General features: G+C 35.9%; 1 protein-coding gene across 7 annotated transcripts in view; it reads left to right on the top strand.

Annotated features, from left to right (window-relative positions):
- The window catches only part of GRIK1 (glutamate ionotropic receptor kainate type subunit 1), a 151,887-nt gene that overhangs the window by 87,443 nt on the left and 46,036 nt on the right, over window positions 1-18,408 (top strand). For 6 of the 7 annotated variants that reach the window (XM_087721580.1, XM_087721576.1, XM_087721574.1 and 3 more), the window contains 4 exons: window positions 4,558-4,611; window positions 7,490-7,663; window positions 11,341-11,484; window positions 16,732-16,839. In XM_087721580.1, the coding sequence (XP_087577706.1) occupies window positions 4,558-4,611; window positions 7,490-7,663; window positions 11,341-11,484; window positions 16,732-16,839 (480 nt within the window). The remainder of the gene's footprint in view (window positions 1-4,557; window positions 4,612-7,489; window positions 7,664-11,340; window positions 11,485-16,731; window positions 16,840-18,408) is intronic. The other variant, XM_087721579.1, reaches the window with a different exon arrangement.

Below are 18,408 nucleotides of genomic sequence, written 5' to 3'. Positions count from 1 at the left end.
ACTGCAATGGTTGATGTAGGCAAAAACAATAATTACAATTGGAGGCCTCTTGGTCAAAACATCTGGTTGAAATCTTATCGCTAGATCAAAGGATCAAGACCCATGTCTCTGAGATTCAGACAGTTGTTTACAATTACATATTTAGTTTTCTCCACTGAATCTTTTTGTATTGTTTAGAATCCTCTGAACTTTCCCCCAAGGTGCTTTTTCAAGTGGCAACTGGACTTTCTGTTTTTTCTTTGAAAACATTTCGCTTCTTATCCAAGAAACGTCATCAGAGCTGAAGAAGCTTCTTGGATGAGAAGCGAAAAGTCTTCAAAGAAAAACCAGAAAGTCCAGTTGCCACTTGAAAAAGCACCTTTGGGACAACCATGACCTGGATGACTTGAGAGTCTCCATAGACCTTTGAACTTTTGAATTTGTAGGAAGAAACTAAAGCTATTGTACACAAACCTGTTATTATTCAGACATGGTTGAGGCAATATGTATCATCACTGATGTTCTATCAGTGCATGATGTTGTTGGATAACTGAAAAAATGCTATAAATTACTAGTGAGGAAATGAACTAATATTAGCATTTGGTGTGTGTGCATGTATACAGAAATACATACGCACACACACACACCTGTTGAAATATTATTAGTGATTTAAATCAGGGTTGAAGCTAATCAAAAACAAAAACCCATTCAAGCAGCAATGATTTATCTATCTAATGTAAACTAGAATAAGGGGCTCATTAGAAATTTCTTGAATTTTGTTACGGACAATGATTATAAACAGATGGAAGGTTATCATAATGTATTGGAGTTATATATCATCTAGACAAGATTAACCTGTTCTGTATATTTTCAAGGTAATATGAATAGCTAAGGGAATGGAATTTTCTACAGCATTAGCAATAACTTGACTGATATCTGAAATTAGCAAAGCTATACATTGCAGAAAGCACTATTCAGCTTTTGGTATAGTTTGAATTCTGAAACAAATATTAGTTGCATAGCCTAATCACTTAATAAATAATTGATCTCTTAATCGTATAGCTAATTACAATCATTCTAAAATCCTAACACAAATCATGTATAACTAGACTTCTTAATTCTCATATATATATATTTTATTTCATTGGTGTACATTTGTTTGTTTTGCAACACCAGCAAACAGTCCATATGGAATCTTTCTCCGTAGATGTAGCTAGCTAGGGATTATCTTAATTAACTCAGACTTAATATATTATTGCATAGTATATATTGTAACAATTGGGGAGATGCTGAAAGTACCTTGAGATGTTGAAAAACTGAACCTTTAGTAATCTTAATATATGTCCAGATAGAAAGTTGCTATCAAAATTACTGATAGTACACTGTGAGCATTCATTCAATTGTGAATGTTCATAAAATGAAGAATTCATGATTGAGTGTCATAGTATGTTTACACTTACTCAGATGGAGAATATAGAATACTTGGGATGCAGTGCATGGAATGAAGGTTGCAGAACTATTCCCAGTCTTTGACTCTGCAATTGCATCTCAGTGTCCACTGAAGTGACACCTCTGCTAAAGCAGGAACATATTTGAAGCAACATTTTGAGGAAGCCAGAGTTAGTTCAGCTGAATACAGGCATTCAAATACTGAAGGTCAGAAATTCTAGTCTGCAAGTAATTGACTTTTCATTATGTAATAGATGCCTGCACCAATAAATCAATGTTATTAAAGGTTCTAATGTCTTTGAGATTGTGCATTGAACTGAAAATTAAGATATCAGAATTCCACTCAAGTCAATTCTTTTTTAAAATCCAGGATTTGTTCTGTTGCAATTAGGTAGAGAATTTTTAGTTCAACCTGACAGAAACTAGGCTGGACATATCACAAAAAAGGATTCATTGCAATTTTAGAATCCTGTCAGTTAGTACTTCTTTTGCTATATCAGCAATTTTAAATTATATCATTTCAGATTCTTCTTCCAAGTGAAACTGTATGCCTAAATGTTCTGGTTAATTTGTCAGTTCACTGTACTGTATTGAGTATAGAATACTGTTCTGTATTCTGCTAGTATCTCACAGAAGAAAGAAATAAGTTGAAGGAAGACTGACAAAAGTAATAAAGGAGTGCAAGGGAAGTGAGAGAACTGGTACTTGATAGTTTCAGCGAAGTTTCAACTTTGTGCAGATAAGTCAGGATGGGAATATATATAAGAACAGAACAAATGCGGGGGGGATCTTTCCAAGGATTTCTGCTAAGCTTTAGCAGACAGAAAAGAATGAAACACATATATATGTACTGCATGAAGAGACATTTGTCTAAAAGGAGGAGACAAATTTGGCTGTTCTATTTCATTGACTTTCCGCATGATAGATCTTACTCAACTGTCCAGAGAAATAAACTAACAAATAGGAGAATGTAATACAATGAATAAAACATGAAAAAATTATCTGGGAAGGGCAATAGTTATACCAGAAATATAGCCAGAAAATGATATTAAGAATGCCCACAGGTAACCTTATTTAGAAAAATTAGCCTGGATGGTGGTACTCTGGGACAAAAAACTAAAGTACATTGAAATAATTCGTAATTTTGAAATTTGAAGAGGAAGAATTCAACATTTGTATCCAGAAATTTCAGGCAAAAGTCCAAATGGATTACAACGGAATGAAAGCTGAAAATTTTTTGTTCATACTGATAAGTGAGAATAGTATCAATAAGGACAGGACTAGCTTCTCTCTCTCTGATTCATGCCAGTAAACATAAAATATGCTTTTTCAGTGTAGGGAAGGAGACTTACATATTTTATCAGAAAGAAGGCTGGCAGAAAGAAAAAAACGGTGTTGCTCCATTTGGCATTGTTCATGCTTATCATTAGCATGCTGTGCTTGACAGAATACCTCTGAGAAATGTGACTTCATTCCAAAGTCAATCACTAGATGTTTCTATGTGCATTAGAATGGCAGCAGCTTCCTTCCCACTCTTTCCACAAAGTGCCAAAGGGATGCCTATGTTAAATTGGTTTCTGTGGGCAGATAATAAAAAATGTTCTCTATTATTCTTTCATCATATGAGGATATGGGATTACTAAGAGAATGCTATGAAAATCAGTGACCTGCTGTAATTACCTGAGACAGTAGGAAAGGTCTGTATATGTAGGTAGATATTTTGATTGATAGTACTTGAAGCATATGCATCCTTCATGGTATCATTATTACATTATTGTTAAAATTTAAACCTCATTGTTCAGCTTTGTTTCTTATTATGAATACCCAAAGTGGCTGTTGGAGTTCCGAACTACAGAACATTTCTGAATTATTATTGGGGGGGGGGATTGTGTACTTATCCAGCTATGTATTTTGTTCAGAAACAAAATACCTGACTTTTCTGTCAAATGGACTGCCACGTATTTACATTAAAAGCTTGTACTTAAAAAAACTATTCCGTGATAACAGTATGAGACTATTATCATGAAAATACAGTCAGCCTGCTCTACAGATGCAGTCCACAGATCAGTACATCAGCCAGCTCTTTGCTGTTTTGGGAGTTAGAATTGACTGCTTCCTCCATATTAAATATTATTACTCTGATAAAACTTGCTTGTTTTTAGGTAGAAACAATGACATTATCAGCTGGTTCCAAATCTTAACTTAATCACACATGATGGGAGGTTAGCATCCTGTTGTGGATTTTATATTTCTCATGTTGATTTTCTTATTATAATACAGAAGATTATACAATGTGCACTAAGGATTTTGTCTTATTTTATTGGTATTGATTTATATGCCTCTAATTTAGAGCAAACGAGACTGAAGAATAGCAAATAGCAGCTTCCCTTGTCATACAAGGCAAGATACACTAAAGCCAGTCAGTTATTTAGTATCTGGTAGGGGAAGGAATCCCACAGACATCTTTTCCTTTTCCTGGTGTAAATGTGTAAATGCAACAACAATAATTTAAAATCATTGCTGTGGCATCCTGACATTCAAAATCCACTTCCTCTGGCAGCTGTTTCATTCTGCCAACCATGAACTGCATCAAAGATTTTTGCTTTGATATTACTACACTCCGCACCAATTTATTTACCTTAAAATTATATCAAAAAGCGCTAATCCGAAGGAGAGGGGGTACTGATGACTTGTCTGTGGTTACTGTAATTATTGCAAAGCCATTAGAAGTACGTATAAATAGGCATCTATTCTTCTGCTTCAGGCATATTGCCCTCCACTACTGCTTTGCACTATTTCATAGTCTATGAAAATAGTGTCACAGGTATATCAGAGCAGCATTTTTTCACATTATGTTTTGCACAACCTACGGGTTCCAGGATGTGAGCTTGCTGGGATTCCTTAGACTGAGGCCCCAACAAAGAAAAAAGAAAGGAATAAAAATAAAGTGAATGTAGGCAATTTTCTATGATTAGAGTGTTGCTTCTGGCTCAGGAGAATTAAAAAAACAACCTGATGGATTCTGCAGTCTGAAAAAGTTTGAAAACTGCAGCATTACAGAATCAATTATTATTACCTGTGCTGTGTTTTTATAACTTTGGTTCATCTCCCCACTTTGTTCTTTCTCAGGTTCTCTCCATGGGAATGATGACTGAATATTATCACTACTTTTTTACAACTCTGGTAAGATATTTCAGTAATTACTTGTACCATTATCACAGAAATAGCTGAACAGCTTATTTTATGGCAGTGTTCTATATATAGCCATGGTAGATTTCAAAAAATAAAATTCTGCTTAAAAAAATGACAGTAGCTCCTAGTCAGATCTTGTAAACAAGGTGGCTTGGCATATTCATCACAATCAGGAATTCACTCACTCTGTTTTCATCTCTCTTCAGTCTGCTAATTAATTTAGTGAAGAACTCACACTTTAACAGAATATCCTTGAAAATGTTGGGCAAGAGGAAAAGATCAAAGTTACTGGTCTACTATGAACTTTGTAATTATTTTGTCATAGAGTAAATATCTCCAAGCAGGAACTGTGGGAACTTGTGAACACGTTGGCTGTCAACAATAGATTTTTGTAATCAACATAGATGGATTATGTCTGGTGGGTGAATGCTGAACTAGTCTTGCTTAAGGTTTCCATAGGACTTCTCTAAAATGGAGAAACTGGTTACAAAATCAAACTAGTATCATTAATTATTTCTGGTTATATTTTAATTGAATCAAATATGGTGCCATTGTTTAGGCTTTCAGGATGTTATTGATTTAGAGAAATCCATATTTTTCAAGGGTTTTATTAAATGAAGACAGAGATGTTCCGAAATGAAAGTAAGGGCAACTTCTCAAATAATTACTATCATATCAGTGGGTTATCTTTTGTGTACAAAAGTTTACTATAAAAACCAGTATTATTACAAAAAACTCTAACATCCTTGAAAATAAATTATTAATAATTTTCATAAATGTTATAGTCTCACATTGAAAAAATATTTAAAATATACAGAAAGAACCTTTTTTCTTTTTTCCTCTCACTTAATTATTTCTACCATTGTGAAAGATGAGAATGTTCTAATTAAAACCAGAACATACAGTAGAGGATGGATGGATGGATGGATTTCACATCCTGACAAATTATTTAAACTCTTTCATGTTATGTTATTTATGGCATGATCTTGAAATGTGTCACACAAATTAATATCACTCAATTTAGCCCTTATATTTCCACTTTGCACACCTCTAATTCACATGGAACTGCTTCTTTGCTGATCTAATACAGACATCAGATAAAGTGAGCAATTTACCCCAGGTAGCAGACAAAAGAAATACCAAGCTTCTAAATTGTAAAATTATATTGTTTATGTTGTTGACTCTTTCAAGGAATGAACCAATCAATTTGTCATGATTTTCTGAGTAGGTCCCCCCCCCCCCTCTTTGTAGCAGAAACATTACTACAAAAATATTATAAATCAGCACATATACTCCTGGGCACCTTTCTTAGAACATAATATTGCAAATATCTGGAGTTCTGTGTTAACACAAGTCATAACTATTATATCTAATAAATCATATTCAGCTCATCATTATTTAGATTTAATAATGTATGCAGTGTATAAAAAACTTGGAGATACACACACACACATACACACACACACACACACACACACATATCAACAAGGATTTGGCAGAAATTGTGAAAGACAAAGATCAGATTTCAGCAGCTTTATTTTTTCAGTTTTAAGTCTACATAGGTGGTATTTGTTGCTACAAAATACTATTTTCTATATAGGACAATTTCAGTTTCTCTACTCAAAGAATAATTCAAGGCTAACTAATTGGAAGCTACAGAATTGCTATAAAGTACTACCAACACATGTGGCACTTTCATGTTATTGAAGTAATATAACATGATTCATGTTCCTATTTAATATCTACATGAAGCCGCTGGGTGAGATCATACGCCGGCACGGGATCAAATATCATCAATATGCGGATGATACTCAATTGTATCTGTCCACCCCGTGCCAACTCAGCAAAGCGGTGGAAGTGATGTGCCAGTGCCTGGAGGCTGTCAGGGTCTGGATGGGAGCGAACAAGCTTGCACTCAATCCAGACAAGACCGAGTGGCTATTGATGCTGCCTCCCAAGGATAGTCCAGACATTCCACCTCTTAGCCTGGGGGGTGAAATTATACACCCCTCAGAGAGGGCCCGCAATTTGGGTGTCCTCCTGGACCCACAGCTGATGTTAGAACACCACCTGTCAGCTGTGACCAGGGGGGGCTTTTGCCCAGGTTCACCTGATGCACCAGTTGCGGCCCTACCTGGACCGTGAGGCACTTCGAATGGTCACTCATGCCCTCATCACCTCAAGACTGGATTACTGTAACGCGCTGTACATGGGGCTGCCCCTGAAGAGTGTTTGAAGACTGCAGTTGGTCCAGAATGCAGCCGCGTGAGCAATATTGGGTGTACCTAGATACACCCATGTTACACCCATCCTCCACGAGCTGCACTGGCTCCCCATTGGTCTCCAGACGTGCTTCAAGGTGCTAGTCATTACTTTTAAAGCCCTACATGGTTTAGGACCTGGCTACCTGAGAGACTGCCTCCTGCCACTTATCTCCCAATGACCAATTAGATCGCACAGGTTGGGCCTCCTCCGGGTGCCGTCAACCGGACAATGCCGGCTGGCGGCTCCCCGGGGGAGGGCCTTCTCTGTAGTTGCGCCGGCCCTGTGGAACAATCTACCCATGGAGTTCCGGACCCTTACTGCTCTCCCGGCCTTCCGTAAAGCCACCAAGACCTGGCTGTTCTGGCAGGCCTGGGGCTGTTGATCAATATCCAGCCCCATTTAGACAGAATGGACGGTGTTTAATTTAATAATTGTATCTTTTATCTTAAATTTTTAAAATGCTTTTTATCTTGCCTGTAAGCCGCCCAGAGTCCCAAGGGAGTGGGTGGCATACAAATTTTATTAAATTGAAATTGAAATTATCTTTAATACCCCTGTCTTTTCCTTTTGTTGTTGTATCACCAACAAAATCTTGGTAATACAGGATTTGTTTGCACTAGACCTGGAACCCTATAGATATAGTGGAGTTAATATGACTGGATTTCGTCTGCTCAACATTGACAATACACAAGTGGCTTCTGTTGTTGATAAATGGTCAATGGAAAGATTACAGGCACCACCCAGGCCAGAGACGGGACTCCTGGATGGCATGATGACTGTAAGTGAGAAAACACCATCTGAAATGAAATAAGTTACATTATTTTAATGACAAGCAAATTCTAAGTGAGTTGGTGACATAAAAAGCAATAGAGTTTTGTAGCTACTCTGTGTTCATATGCAAAGTTATGGTTATATTAATGAGCTGGAACATCTTTGGAACCAATCTAATTGCAATCATGTGCCTAGTTAAATCAATTGAAATCAGACTGCAAATGGATTCCTTTCCAGATGCAATTAGTCCAACACTTCTCTAGGGCAAAGTGTTTTATACAGAAACTTAGGAAATTCTAATTTAGGTAAATGAAGTTCATGCCATACTTTTATAGATAGCCACAACTGAGCTGGAAGCCGAGGTAATTTTGGAAAAAGTAGCTCTAATGCCTTTGAACAATTCTGTAAGGTGTTTTTTTTAACAATTCTGAATTTTCAGAAATGCCTTAGAAATCGAGACAACCCAGAAACCTGCTCTTTACAGAACAAGGCAGTGTTTACCTGCAAATGCATTGAAAACAATGTTAGGCCAAGAATTTCTGTTATCATAAGAGCATGATGTTTCACTTAATGACTGTGCTTAATGATGAAGTTGTTGGTACTAATTGTGATCAGTAAGTGAGAACTACCTGCAGTTGCTATGATATTGATGGTGTTCTCATATCCTAAGGTCTCTTCTAAAGGAAAAAAGAATAGGAAACTATGTTGTTAAACAATTCAAAGCGATTCTCGATGTGTGGATTGCGGCTAAATTCTTGTGAGAAACTTGGAGCATATAGTGTGGTTATAGTATACTGGACTAATATAGAAAGCTCAAGATTCAAGCCTACCCTCAACCACGGAATGTCACTGGTTGAATTTGGGCCAGTTTTCAAATTCAACCTTGTGCTTCTAAAGGAAAGGCAGCATATAAATACAACAAAATACAGCAATAATTCACATGTAATACTAATTTGTTGTATTGATTGAAAATTCAAAGAGATTCCAAAGTTTTGCTGCAATTAAAGGTAACTGATAAATTCACATCACCTATGTTTTGCAATGATCTATGTAGGTTAATGAAAGAGAGAAGTAATCTGTTAATTTCCGGAAGGATTTACAAGGCTGGCATACCCATGTAACTACAAACTGGATTAGTTTATCTGTTACACACTACTGTCATTATCTCATCAGGATAATCATGCAGCTTTCTTGCTTCATTGATTAAATTTTGTATGCCAGGAAAATGACACTACTTTGTACTTGTAACCTACCACATTTTTCCCCTTTAGGAAAATATTATTTAAGAATTGAAAAAAATCATCATAGCACAACAGTACATATTAGCTGGTTGTTATATAACAATTTGCCTCAAAAAAACCAGTCAAAGCCATTTTTCTTCTTCAGGTTGAACAATTAACTTTTGAATTAACTGTGAAGCTTAATAATAAATAATGCTACATTTCACTACAGGTTTTAGTCTTTTAACCAAATCACAAGGTTAAACTAATTAAACAATATAAGGCTCTCATCTCAACAATTTAATTTAGCAAATTTTAATTAGTGACCTGATTCAGGGATTTGTCCAGAAAACAAATGTCTAAACTTAGGCCTACTGCTGTTTTATCATGGATAATTATCCATGATACAAATATATTTGTAAAGCCATAACTGTATTGCATAAAGAAAGCATATGTCTACACAGACATTCAGGAACCATAGGAAGAAAATCCTGCAGTGAATGATTGGGTAAGAATAAATTGAAAGAGAAACACAAGTGATAACTTCATGGAAGTTATCTGCCAGGACAGCAGAAGATTGGTATCTTTCAAAAAAGTGTGTGATAGCAGGAAATTTCAGCTTAGTTTACATCTGCTGAAAGTCTAGCTCTGCTAAAAAAAAAAAATTGAGTTTGGAACTACAGTCTGCCTCACCTTGTCATGATAGTACGTGGCTTAGAAAATATAACACTAACAACAAAAGATTAAAAACAAAGAAATCACATGGAAAAAAAGGCTGGAAAAAAGCCACCAACCATTCAAAAGATTAAAAAAAATATACAAGGGATAGAATGCCCACACTTGGGAAGAGCCAGGATTTCATGGCTTACTTAAATAAAATTGGGGGACGACGATTGCATGAATCTTGGGGAGAATTGTTGAAAAAGGCCATTTCTTGAGACTCATGGAGTGACATTGTTTAATCAATGGCAACTGTTTCAGAAAGTATGGGGTGGGCAGACAATACTGTTTGAATCCACAAATAACCAATTATTATGGCATGAACTGCTTTATAACTAGCATCTTAAATTAACTCAGAAGCTTGCTGCTGCTAACACAGCTCACAAAACAGAGGTGTCCTTTTACTTTCCAGAAAATAGGGAGGGTTCCTTTTGAAATGTTTTCCACACACATCCCTTTCTGTGAACTAAGATGTCCTTTACATCAGGGTGTCAACTCGATTTCATTGAGGGCCACATCAGCATTGTGTTTCACCTTGGGAGGCAGGGTGGGGTGGCCAGTTATAGTCTGGTGTCAGGGGTGCATGTGGTGGCCCGGGAGCTCTGCCAGCGAAAACGAGCTGTTTCCAGGGTCAGATCTAAGCACCCCATGGGCTGGATCTACCCCCAGGCCTTGAGTTTGACATCCCTGCTTTACATGTTGGTAATCCAGCCCGTGGCTCTTCCTCCTGTCTTGTAATGTCATTCCTACACACTGTTACAAGGATTCTGATGACTTCCTTAGAAGTCAAGCTCAGACTCTTCCCAGATAATCTGATAAGATCACATCAGTGATGGGTTTCAAAAATTGTTCGAACCTACTCTGCGGGTGTGGCCTCCTTTGTGGGAGTGGCTTGCCGCCCATGTGACTGGATGGGAGTGGCTTGCTGCCCATGTGACCGGATATGAAGATGCCGACGACACTTGCCAGAACCACCTTAAATTACCTCACACACAGCACTGGCGTGCATAAGAATATGATGTAAACTTGTTTTTTAAAAGGCATCTTTGCTTTGCGTTAAAACAACTTCAACACACGCAATGTTCTGATTGCACCACTTTCACAGAGGCACTGAGTTTTATAAATATGAGCATGATAGTGTAGAATAATCATATCCAAGGACCAGTGGTGGGTTTCAAAAAAATTTGGAACCTCTTCTGTAGGTGTGGCCTGCTTTCCGGGTCCACTGGTGAAACTTCTTCTAACCGGTTCGGTAGATTTGACGAACCGGTTCTACCGAATAGGTGCGAACTGGTAAGAACCCACCTCTGGATCACATATAGATCTGACAGGAAAAAACTCTGTCCAGTCAAAGTTTAATTGTGCAATAATCTAGGAAATGTTATGCATTAGATATCAGACTACTCACAAAAGCAAGTAAAACAACTGACCCCCAACATTCCTAACATCCAGAAAGGCTCTGAAGACAGTTTGACTAAAGTGTAAAGTTTTGAAATGTAAAAGTTAGGAAACCTCTATTTCTTTTATGCTGTTTCCATTACTTTTTCTACTTCTGTTTTTCTATATACTTCTCAAAGTCTAAGCAATTCGTTTCAATGTACAAACAAACAACAAACAAAAATTATTACATTGTCCGAAAACCCAAAATAGGAGAAATAGCTAGCATTTTAGAAGAAAATAAAATTTTGAAAACATGCTACTCCTCTCATGGTTTTTTTTTTTTTTTGGGCTTTTCCCCAAACAGACAGAATCAGCTTTGATGTACGATGGTGTTTACATGGTAGCAATGGCATCCCAGCGGGCCTTCCAAATGACAGTCAGTTCCCTCCAGTGTCACCGGCATAAGCCATGGCGGTTTGGAACTCGCTTTATGAATCTGATAAAAGAGGTATATATGGGTTGTGCTTGGCATCAATAATGATGCTTTCTTTACCTTTACTGAATATGGTATATTTTCTTCATAATGTTCAGTGTCTCTTCAGTGTCTCAATATATTCAATTTTCCTTCTTTGACAAAGAAGCATCATGTTAGCACTGCCCAAATTTAGCTTAGTTTGTTGTAAAGGAGAATTAAGTTTTAAACATCAGTAATTCTGATCTCAGAATTAATCAAGGAACTATTAAATTTTAACTTCTAGTAAATTTCCATTTGTTGAGCTTGGGAAACTGAAACAATTATTCATTTTTTTCAGAATTCCCTCAAAAGAATGTGTTTGTTGAAATGCAGAGAATGAATGGCCTTGTTTTCAAGTATTTTTTTCTAAATGTTCATTCATTTTTTTCTCACAAAGAGGGCAACAGTCAAATTTATCTAGCTTATGTCTACAATTGTATTACAATTCTTATGTACTAGAACTGCCATCAATTGTCCTGTGTGTTATATCATACAGGGGAACTTCCTTTCTTCTTTCTTTTGAAAAGGCAGTGCTTTCACCTAGTTTTATACACTTAGCTAGACAACGAAGTGCTATAACAGTAGAATCAGACATCTAGATATAAAATATAGATCCTCTTCTGATTGCTTCAGAATCTTTTCATATTTGGAGAGGGGGGTTTGAGTAGTGGTGTGTGTGTGTGTGTGTGTGTGTTTGGGTGGATATAAATGCATATTATTTTGCTAAATGGATTTCCTTCTAACCTTAGAATTTACAGTTCATCACATTAGCACTAAATTTTTTACAGATGCTATGAATAAATTATGAAAACACTAAAATAAGGAGATGGAATAATCACAAGATAGAGCAGTTTTCCCATTTTAAGAATATGGATACAATTTGGAAAATTCAAGAAACAGAATTGCACATTCAAATTGTATCATATGTTGTACTATTGATCTGAAGATAATGCATTTATTTCTATTGCAATAAAAATATTATTTTTAAATCCTATTTGTGTTATGTTTACCATAAACAGGCCCATATGCTAACCTGGCAAAAGTAGACACCTATCCCATAAATCAGATCTGTACTTGAGCAGCAATTTATCTTGGGATTATTACAAACTTTAAATACCACAGAATTTTTCACTGGCCTTCATTGATGCTTTGCATATAGAAGAGATTGAATGATGTAATTGTTTATGCAGCACAGGAAATATCAAAACAGGGATCCATATTGTTTTAAGTTGCAATTTCTATGAAGACAGACACACTCATTATTTGTTGGGTTACCTGGTAAGCATCCAATAAATTTTATGTAACAACAAAATGAAACATTTCTACATTCTACATATAGCAATGTAGCATAATTTTCCTAGCTGAAAATAGTCTATCTGTTTTAAAGTTTTATATTTTTGGTCAATGACCTAAATAAATAGAGTTCACAATATTAAAAATATAAATTCAGACTTAATAAAGTTTTCTTGATAGAAATCACTACCATCACCATCTCTGGGTTGGGAAACAACTTTGTTTGTTTGTTTGTTTGTTTGTTTGTTCGTTCATTCATTCATTCATTCATTCATTCATTCATTCATTCATTCATTCATTCATTCATTCATTCTACAAATAACTTAAGTCAGCAATCCTATCCAAGATACTTTTCTCCTCCTATTTTCCCTACAACAACCCTATGCCATGGGTTGGGTTGAGAGAATGTGACCCAAAGTCAAAAATTCAAAACACCGTACAATTATTTCATAGCACAAATGAAACATTCTGGTATATGTAAGAGAATTAGAAATCAGTCTATGATTTCTCTATTGATTTAATGTAACAGAATTAGAGATCATCAAGTAGTTTTCATGTGGGTTGATATGATGTACCATGCATTCAGATACAATCAGTCATGTAAAGTAAATCTTTTCCAAAAGGCTTTGCCCCTATAACCTTATGTCATTTGTTATCTAAATGTAGTTAATGCTTCACTCCCCCTTTGAAAATGTGTATATTAATTAAGAAAAAGCAGTAATTTCCTTGCAAAAACAAGGGTGGGGTTTTTTCTTGAGTAATAAAAGGAGGAACTGATGGCATTCTTGAGAAGAAAAATATAACTATCTTTCCTCACATTTATTTTCTTCCTCAAATCAATTAGCCTCAGAAAATTGGACAGGATAATAAGGTCTCTGGGCTTTTTTTCTCAGTATATTGTATAATCTTTTCCTTTAGCTTAAATAATTATTCCTAAATCTGTCCCCTTCAAAATATTTTCCTAAAACAGCTGCTGAATAAGGATTAATAATAAATAAGCAGCACATAGAGATACCTCATATACGCCATTTGATCTACACTTGGCTATTTTTCTTATCATGCCAAGGCAATTTGCTAGGTTTTTAAGAAAAGCTGAATGCTGAAAACAAAACAAAAGGAATCCTAGCCTACCACACATGCAGAAGTAGAAACACCAGGCTGCAGAAACAGATTTCAAATGGCCTTTATCATTTGTAACAAATTGCTGGTGTTAAAACCATATTAAAATCAATTTTCCCATAATGTTAATGACAAAATACAGTCATTTTGTCTGCTTCTTTGGAACACTTCTATGGTTATCCAATTCAAATGAAGATTTGAAATTGGAATTAGGAGCAGCCAAACTCTTTGTGATACAGAATAAATAGGTTGCAGTATTACAAGGTCACAGATGAGTGAAGTTCATCCTCATTTTCTACATAAATATAGGCAGAGTTTATTCTGTTGTGACTACATGTGCATTCTTAATGCTCTCATCATATACAGTATATCATAGAAGTGAGTATGCTTTCTATGTGTTCCACATCAGAATAACAAGGACACACTTTTACATAGTGGAATGTATTATGGATGCTGCATTTTTATGTATCATTGTTTTCAGAAATTCAGTATCATTCAGAAACTATCATAACAGCCATTTGTCTAACAAAAAGTGTTCATCAAATCAGTTTTCAATGCCTCTTATATGTATCTTTCTCTGTGTGAATCTCACTGAGATACATCAGATTGCTTTGATGTGGCAAAGCCTTATGGAGGGATAAAAATCTATTTCTCTCTCTCTCTCTCTCTCTCTCTCTCTCTCTCTCTCACACACACACACACACACACACACACGCTTTTTAATTAATAACAGAAAAGGGGAGCAAAACACATAATAATGTTATAGTAATGGAGATGCATATGTAAAAAGAGCTCTAAAAGTGATAGAAATACAATAAAAATAATATACAATGTCATAATAACAGTTAGATATATATATATATATATATATATATATATATATATATATATATATATATATATATATATATATATATATATATATATATATATATATATATATATAAAAAATATTATTCAAATATGTATACATATCTAATACATTGATATAATTATCATGTTTTTAAAACACCATCCCAGGATTTTGGTAAGGATTTGATTGGTGGATAAAAATGCCAAATTCAGTCTAAACATCTGACTGATTCATAATAGAAAAGTCATGTATATGCCTTGTCATTTTTATATGGATTGAATGAGTATTATATATGATTTATACTCAACATTAGTGATATGAAATTGAAGATTTGAGATAAATATAAAAATCCAATATAAACATTCATCAATATAAAAATCCATGAATACTACTGATCGAGTTCAGTAAATATCTGTAAATATATAGAATGTAGTAATGTTACCATAAATAAGATGGGAATGGAAATATTATTATCTCAAGTCACTACAAAGAGGATTATTTTCTGTCATAAATTATGTTAATAATTCCAGGAGTTGAATAATACTGTGATAAATGGTAATTCAAAATTCCTTGAAATTCTTCTTTCAATTTCATTACTGCATAATCTGCTTTCTGACTTCAATAATTGTATTGTTAAGTATCATTATTACAGGTAGTGCTCGACTTTCAACCAGTTGTTTAATGACTGTTCGAAGTTATCACAACTGAGAAAAGATTTGTAAGGCACTTCCGATGTCATAAAATGTCACTCTCTCCCCCATGGCCACATATCATGATCTAGGTCAGTGATGGCTAACCTTTTTGCCATTGCATGCCAAAAGTGGGGGGAGCACAGAAGGGTCATGTGTGAGCATGCCCACACCCATAATTCTATGTGTGTGACCCCCGTGCATGTGCACGACCCCCACCCTCCCACTGCTTTTGGCTTGAGATGGACCCATTTTTGCCCTCCCCAGGCTCTAGAGGCTTTGTAGGAGCCTAGGGAGGGCGAAAATTGCCTCCCCTGCCCCCCAGAGGCCCTCCGGAGACTTCTGGATGCTTCCCTGAAGTCTCTGGAGGGAGAAAAAGGTCCAATGCACAAACTGGAAGTCCATTCCTGAACTTCCAGTTTGCGTGTTAGGTGGTTTTTTGCTTTCTGGAGGCTTCAAGGAAATCTCCTGAAGCCTCCAGAAGGCAAAAAATGGCCCAACACGCAACCCAGAAGTTCGGCAATGGACTTCCAGGTTGCTCATAGGGCTGTTTTTCATCTTCCAGAGGCTTCTGGAGGCTTTCTGAAGCCTCTGCAGGGAGAAAAATGGCCCAACCGAACTTCCAGTTTCCGTGTTGGATTGTTTTTCACCTTCCGAAGGCTTCAGGGAAGCCAAAAAAATGGCCAAAAATGGAGGCCGAAGTCTGCTGGCTAGCACGTGCATGCAAACTGGGGCTGACAGGGCAATGCCTCGTGTGCCCTAACAAATGACTCCGTGTGCCACCTGTGGCATGTGTGCCATAGGTTTGCCATTACAGATCTAGCTGCTTGGCAACTTGTTATCAAGTGCTCTGTGAACATGTAATTGCTATTTGTCAACTTCCCTAGAATGCCAAACTGTTGGTGCCTGCTGAAGGATTTCCTCTCACCTCCATGCACAGGGAGAAGTGTGTGGAAATCCTGCAGAAGAAAAGTTTGGATATTTGGAACTTTGCAGAAGTTCCCTTTTGTGGATGGAAGGGAGGGAAAATCCTGAACTGGGTTAGAGAAACAAAAGTCTGAGCTCCATTCCTGCACTGTTCAGGTTCCTCTGTGCGTGTAGTCTTTAGCCATTGATGAAATACTAAATTATAGAATTAATCATAGAAGACTACTTTAACCCATTTCAATAGTAATTATATCAAGAAATAGAAGTTACACATCTATTTTTTATTTATAAAAATGAAGCTAAATGTACTGCACATAATCATATTTCTATCTCCATCACAATCTGGTTTTTTTTTTTTAGGGCCACTGGACTGGTTTGACAGGACGGATTTCTTTCAACAAAACAGATGGTTTAAGAAAAGATTTTGATTTGGATATCATCAGCCTGAAGGAAGATGGAATGGAAAAGGTAACCAGTTTGGTACCACTGTATTCCTAATGTGACCCAAATGGTACAGTCAGCAAGACTGTAGATATTTAATCGCCTAGTGGACTACAGGTGGATATATTCTTATCTATACCATAAACTGACCAAGGCACATTGAAATGAATATTCAAGTCCTTTCTCTACCACTTGCTTCTCATAGCAACCTATGGAAATTTAATGTTTTTCTCAGATTGAAAAAAAAATACTGCTAGGGACCCATATCATCTTATCAAAAATCATTCAAATTGGCAGCAAAATCAAGATAATGTATTAAAATTAAATGCCATAAAATTAAAAGACTACTATTGTTTTCTTCTGCAAAAAATAGGACTCCTGCAAATTGTGTTATTTTTCATATTCCATAATTAATATAACCAAATTTAGATAGAAGGACAATATCTTCCTTTAGTACTTTCCATCATGCTGGGTAGAGACCATGACTATTTTAAATTTTGATAAGCTTTGTATCAAGCTATCCCAAGAACATTGCTCTCCTCTTGAAAGAATCCTGTTTTTCAGAGGCCTTGTGCAAGGTCAGCAAATCAGATAAAGTTGTTTCTATGTATGGAGAACATTTTTTGAACAATGTTTAATGTAATGATATAGATTTCCCACTTAAACTTATCTTTTCTGGTTGGTTTGCAAATCTCCTTTTTACCTGGAAAAATTGATTTGTGCATTCATGTTGTTGATCTTTCATCTAAGCATGTGGTTTCCCTTTGAGGATTCGTTATCTCTTTTTTTCTTCCTCAAATTTTCGAAACTGTTATAGCTATCATAAGCAATATGATAAGAAAACAAAAAGCAATTTCTTTATTCTCCCAAGATCAGAAAATGACTTTTGGAGTGTTTTGCTAACACAGTAAAATCCAAGTCAGGACATTGCTTTACTGCCTTATTTACTTATTTAGTTGTTACCATAAAGTACCTTCTATGTTCTCTACCAAGGTTATAAGGAGACTTCTCTGGTCTCATGGTAACCTCACATTCCACCATACGTGATCAATAATACCTATATTTGAGGATCAGTGCTGCCTTCTGCCTGAAGCTTATGTACACGTGTTGCTTTTGGAGACAACAGGAAGCAATGATGGCACAGTACTGGATGTTCTCTCAGTACAGGTCTGGCCTGCAAGAATTAATAACCTCTAAATAACAGCAAAGAATTAAGTATTTAGGTATCTCTTTGTTACTGTTTAGTGTTTCTCCTGGTGCTCATTGGGCCACATAAGCAAATTCTAAAATTATTGTATGCTGGCTGCAGCAGGCCATGATCCGGTTTGTTTTATTCAAAAGCTATCACCATTGTAGTTCTGCCATTGTTCACCATCTTCTCTTTGAAATTATTAACAAGGCTTTCAAAAAAGCAATTTGTTTATACGGATTCTTCCATGCAACCTTATTTTGATGGTGGATTTCTTTTTTAAAAAAAGAGACTGTTTGGTGTACTATAGTTCTTTTGTTCAATTGATCCAATAAGCCCTAATGTATTTAATGCCTCTAAACAAAGGTTGTTATTTATACTATTACCCCAACCAAGTTCAGAGAATA

This window comes from Thamnophis sirtalis, unplaced genomic scaffold (assembly GCF_051295495.1).
Source record: "Thamnophis sirtalis isolate CommonGarterSnake01/CBP01778 unplaced genomic scaffold, rThaSir2_p1.2 scaffold_8, whole genome shotgun sequence".
Classification (NCBI taxonomy): Eukaryota; Metazoa; Chordata; class Lepidosauria; order Squamata; family Natricidae; genus Thamnophis; species Thamnophis sirtalis.
This window is presented reverse-complemented; position numbering and strand designations above follow the sequence as displayed.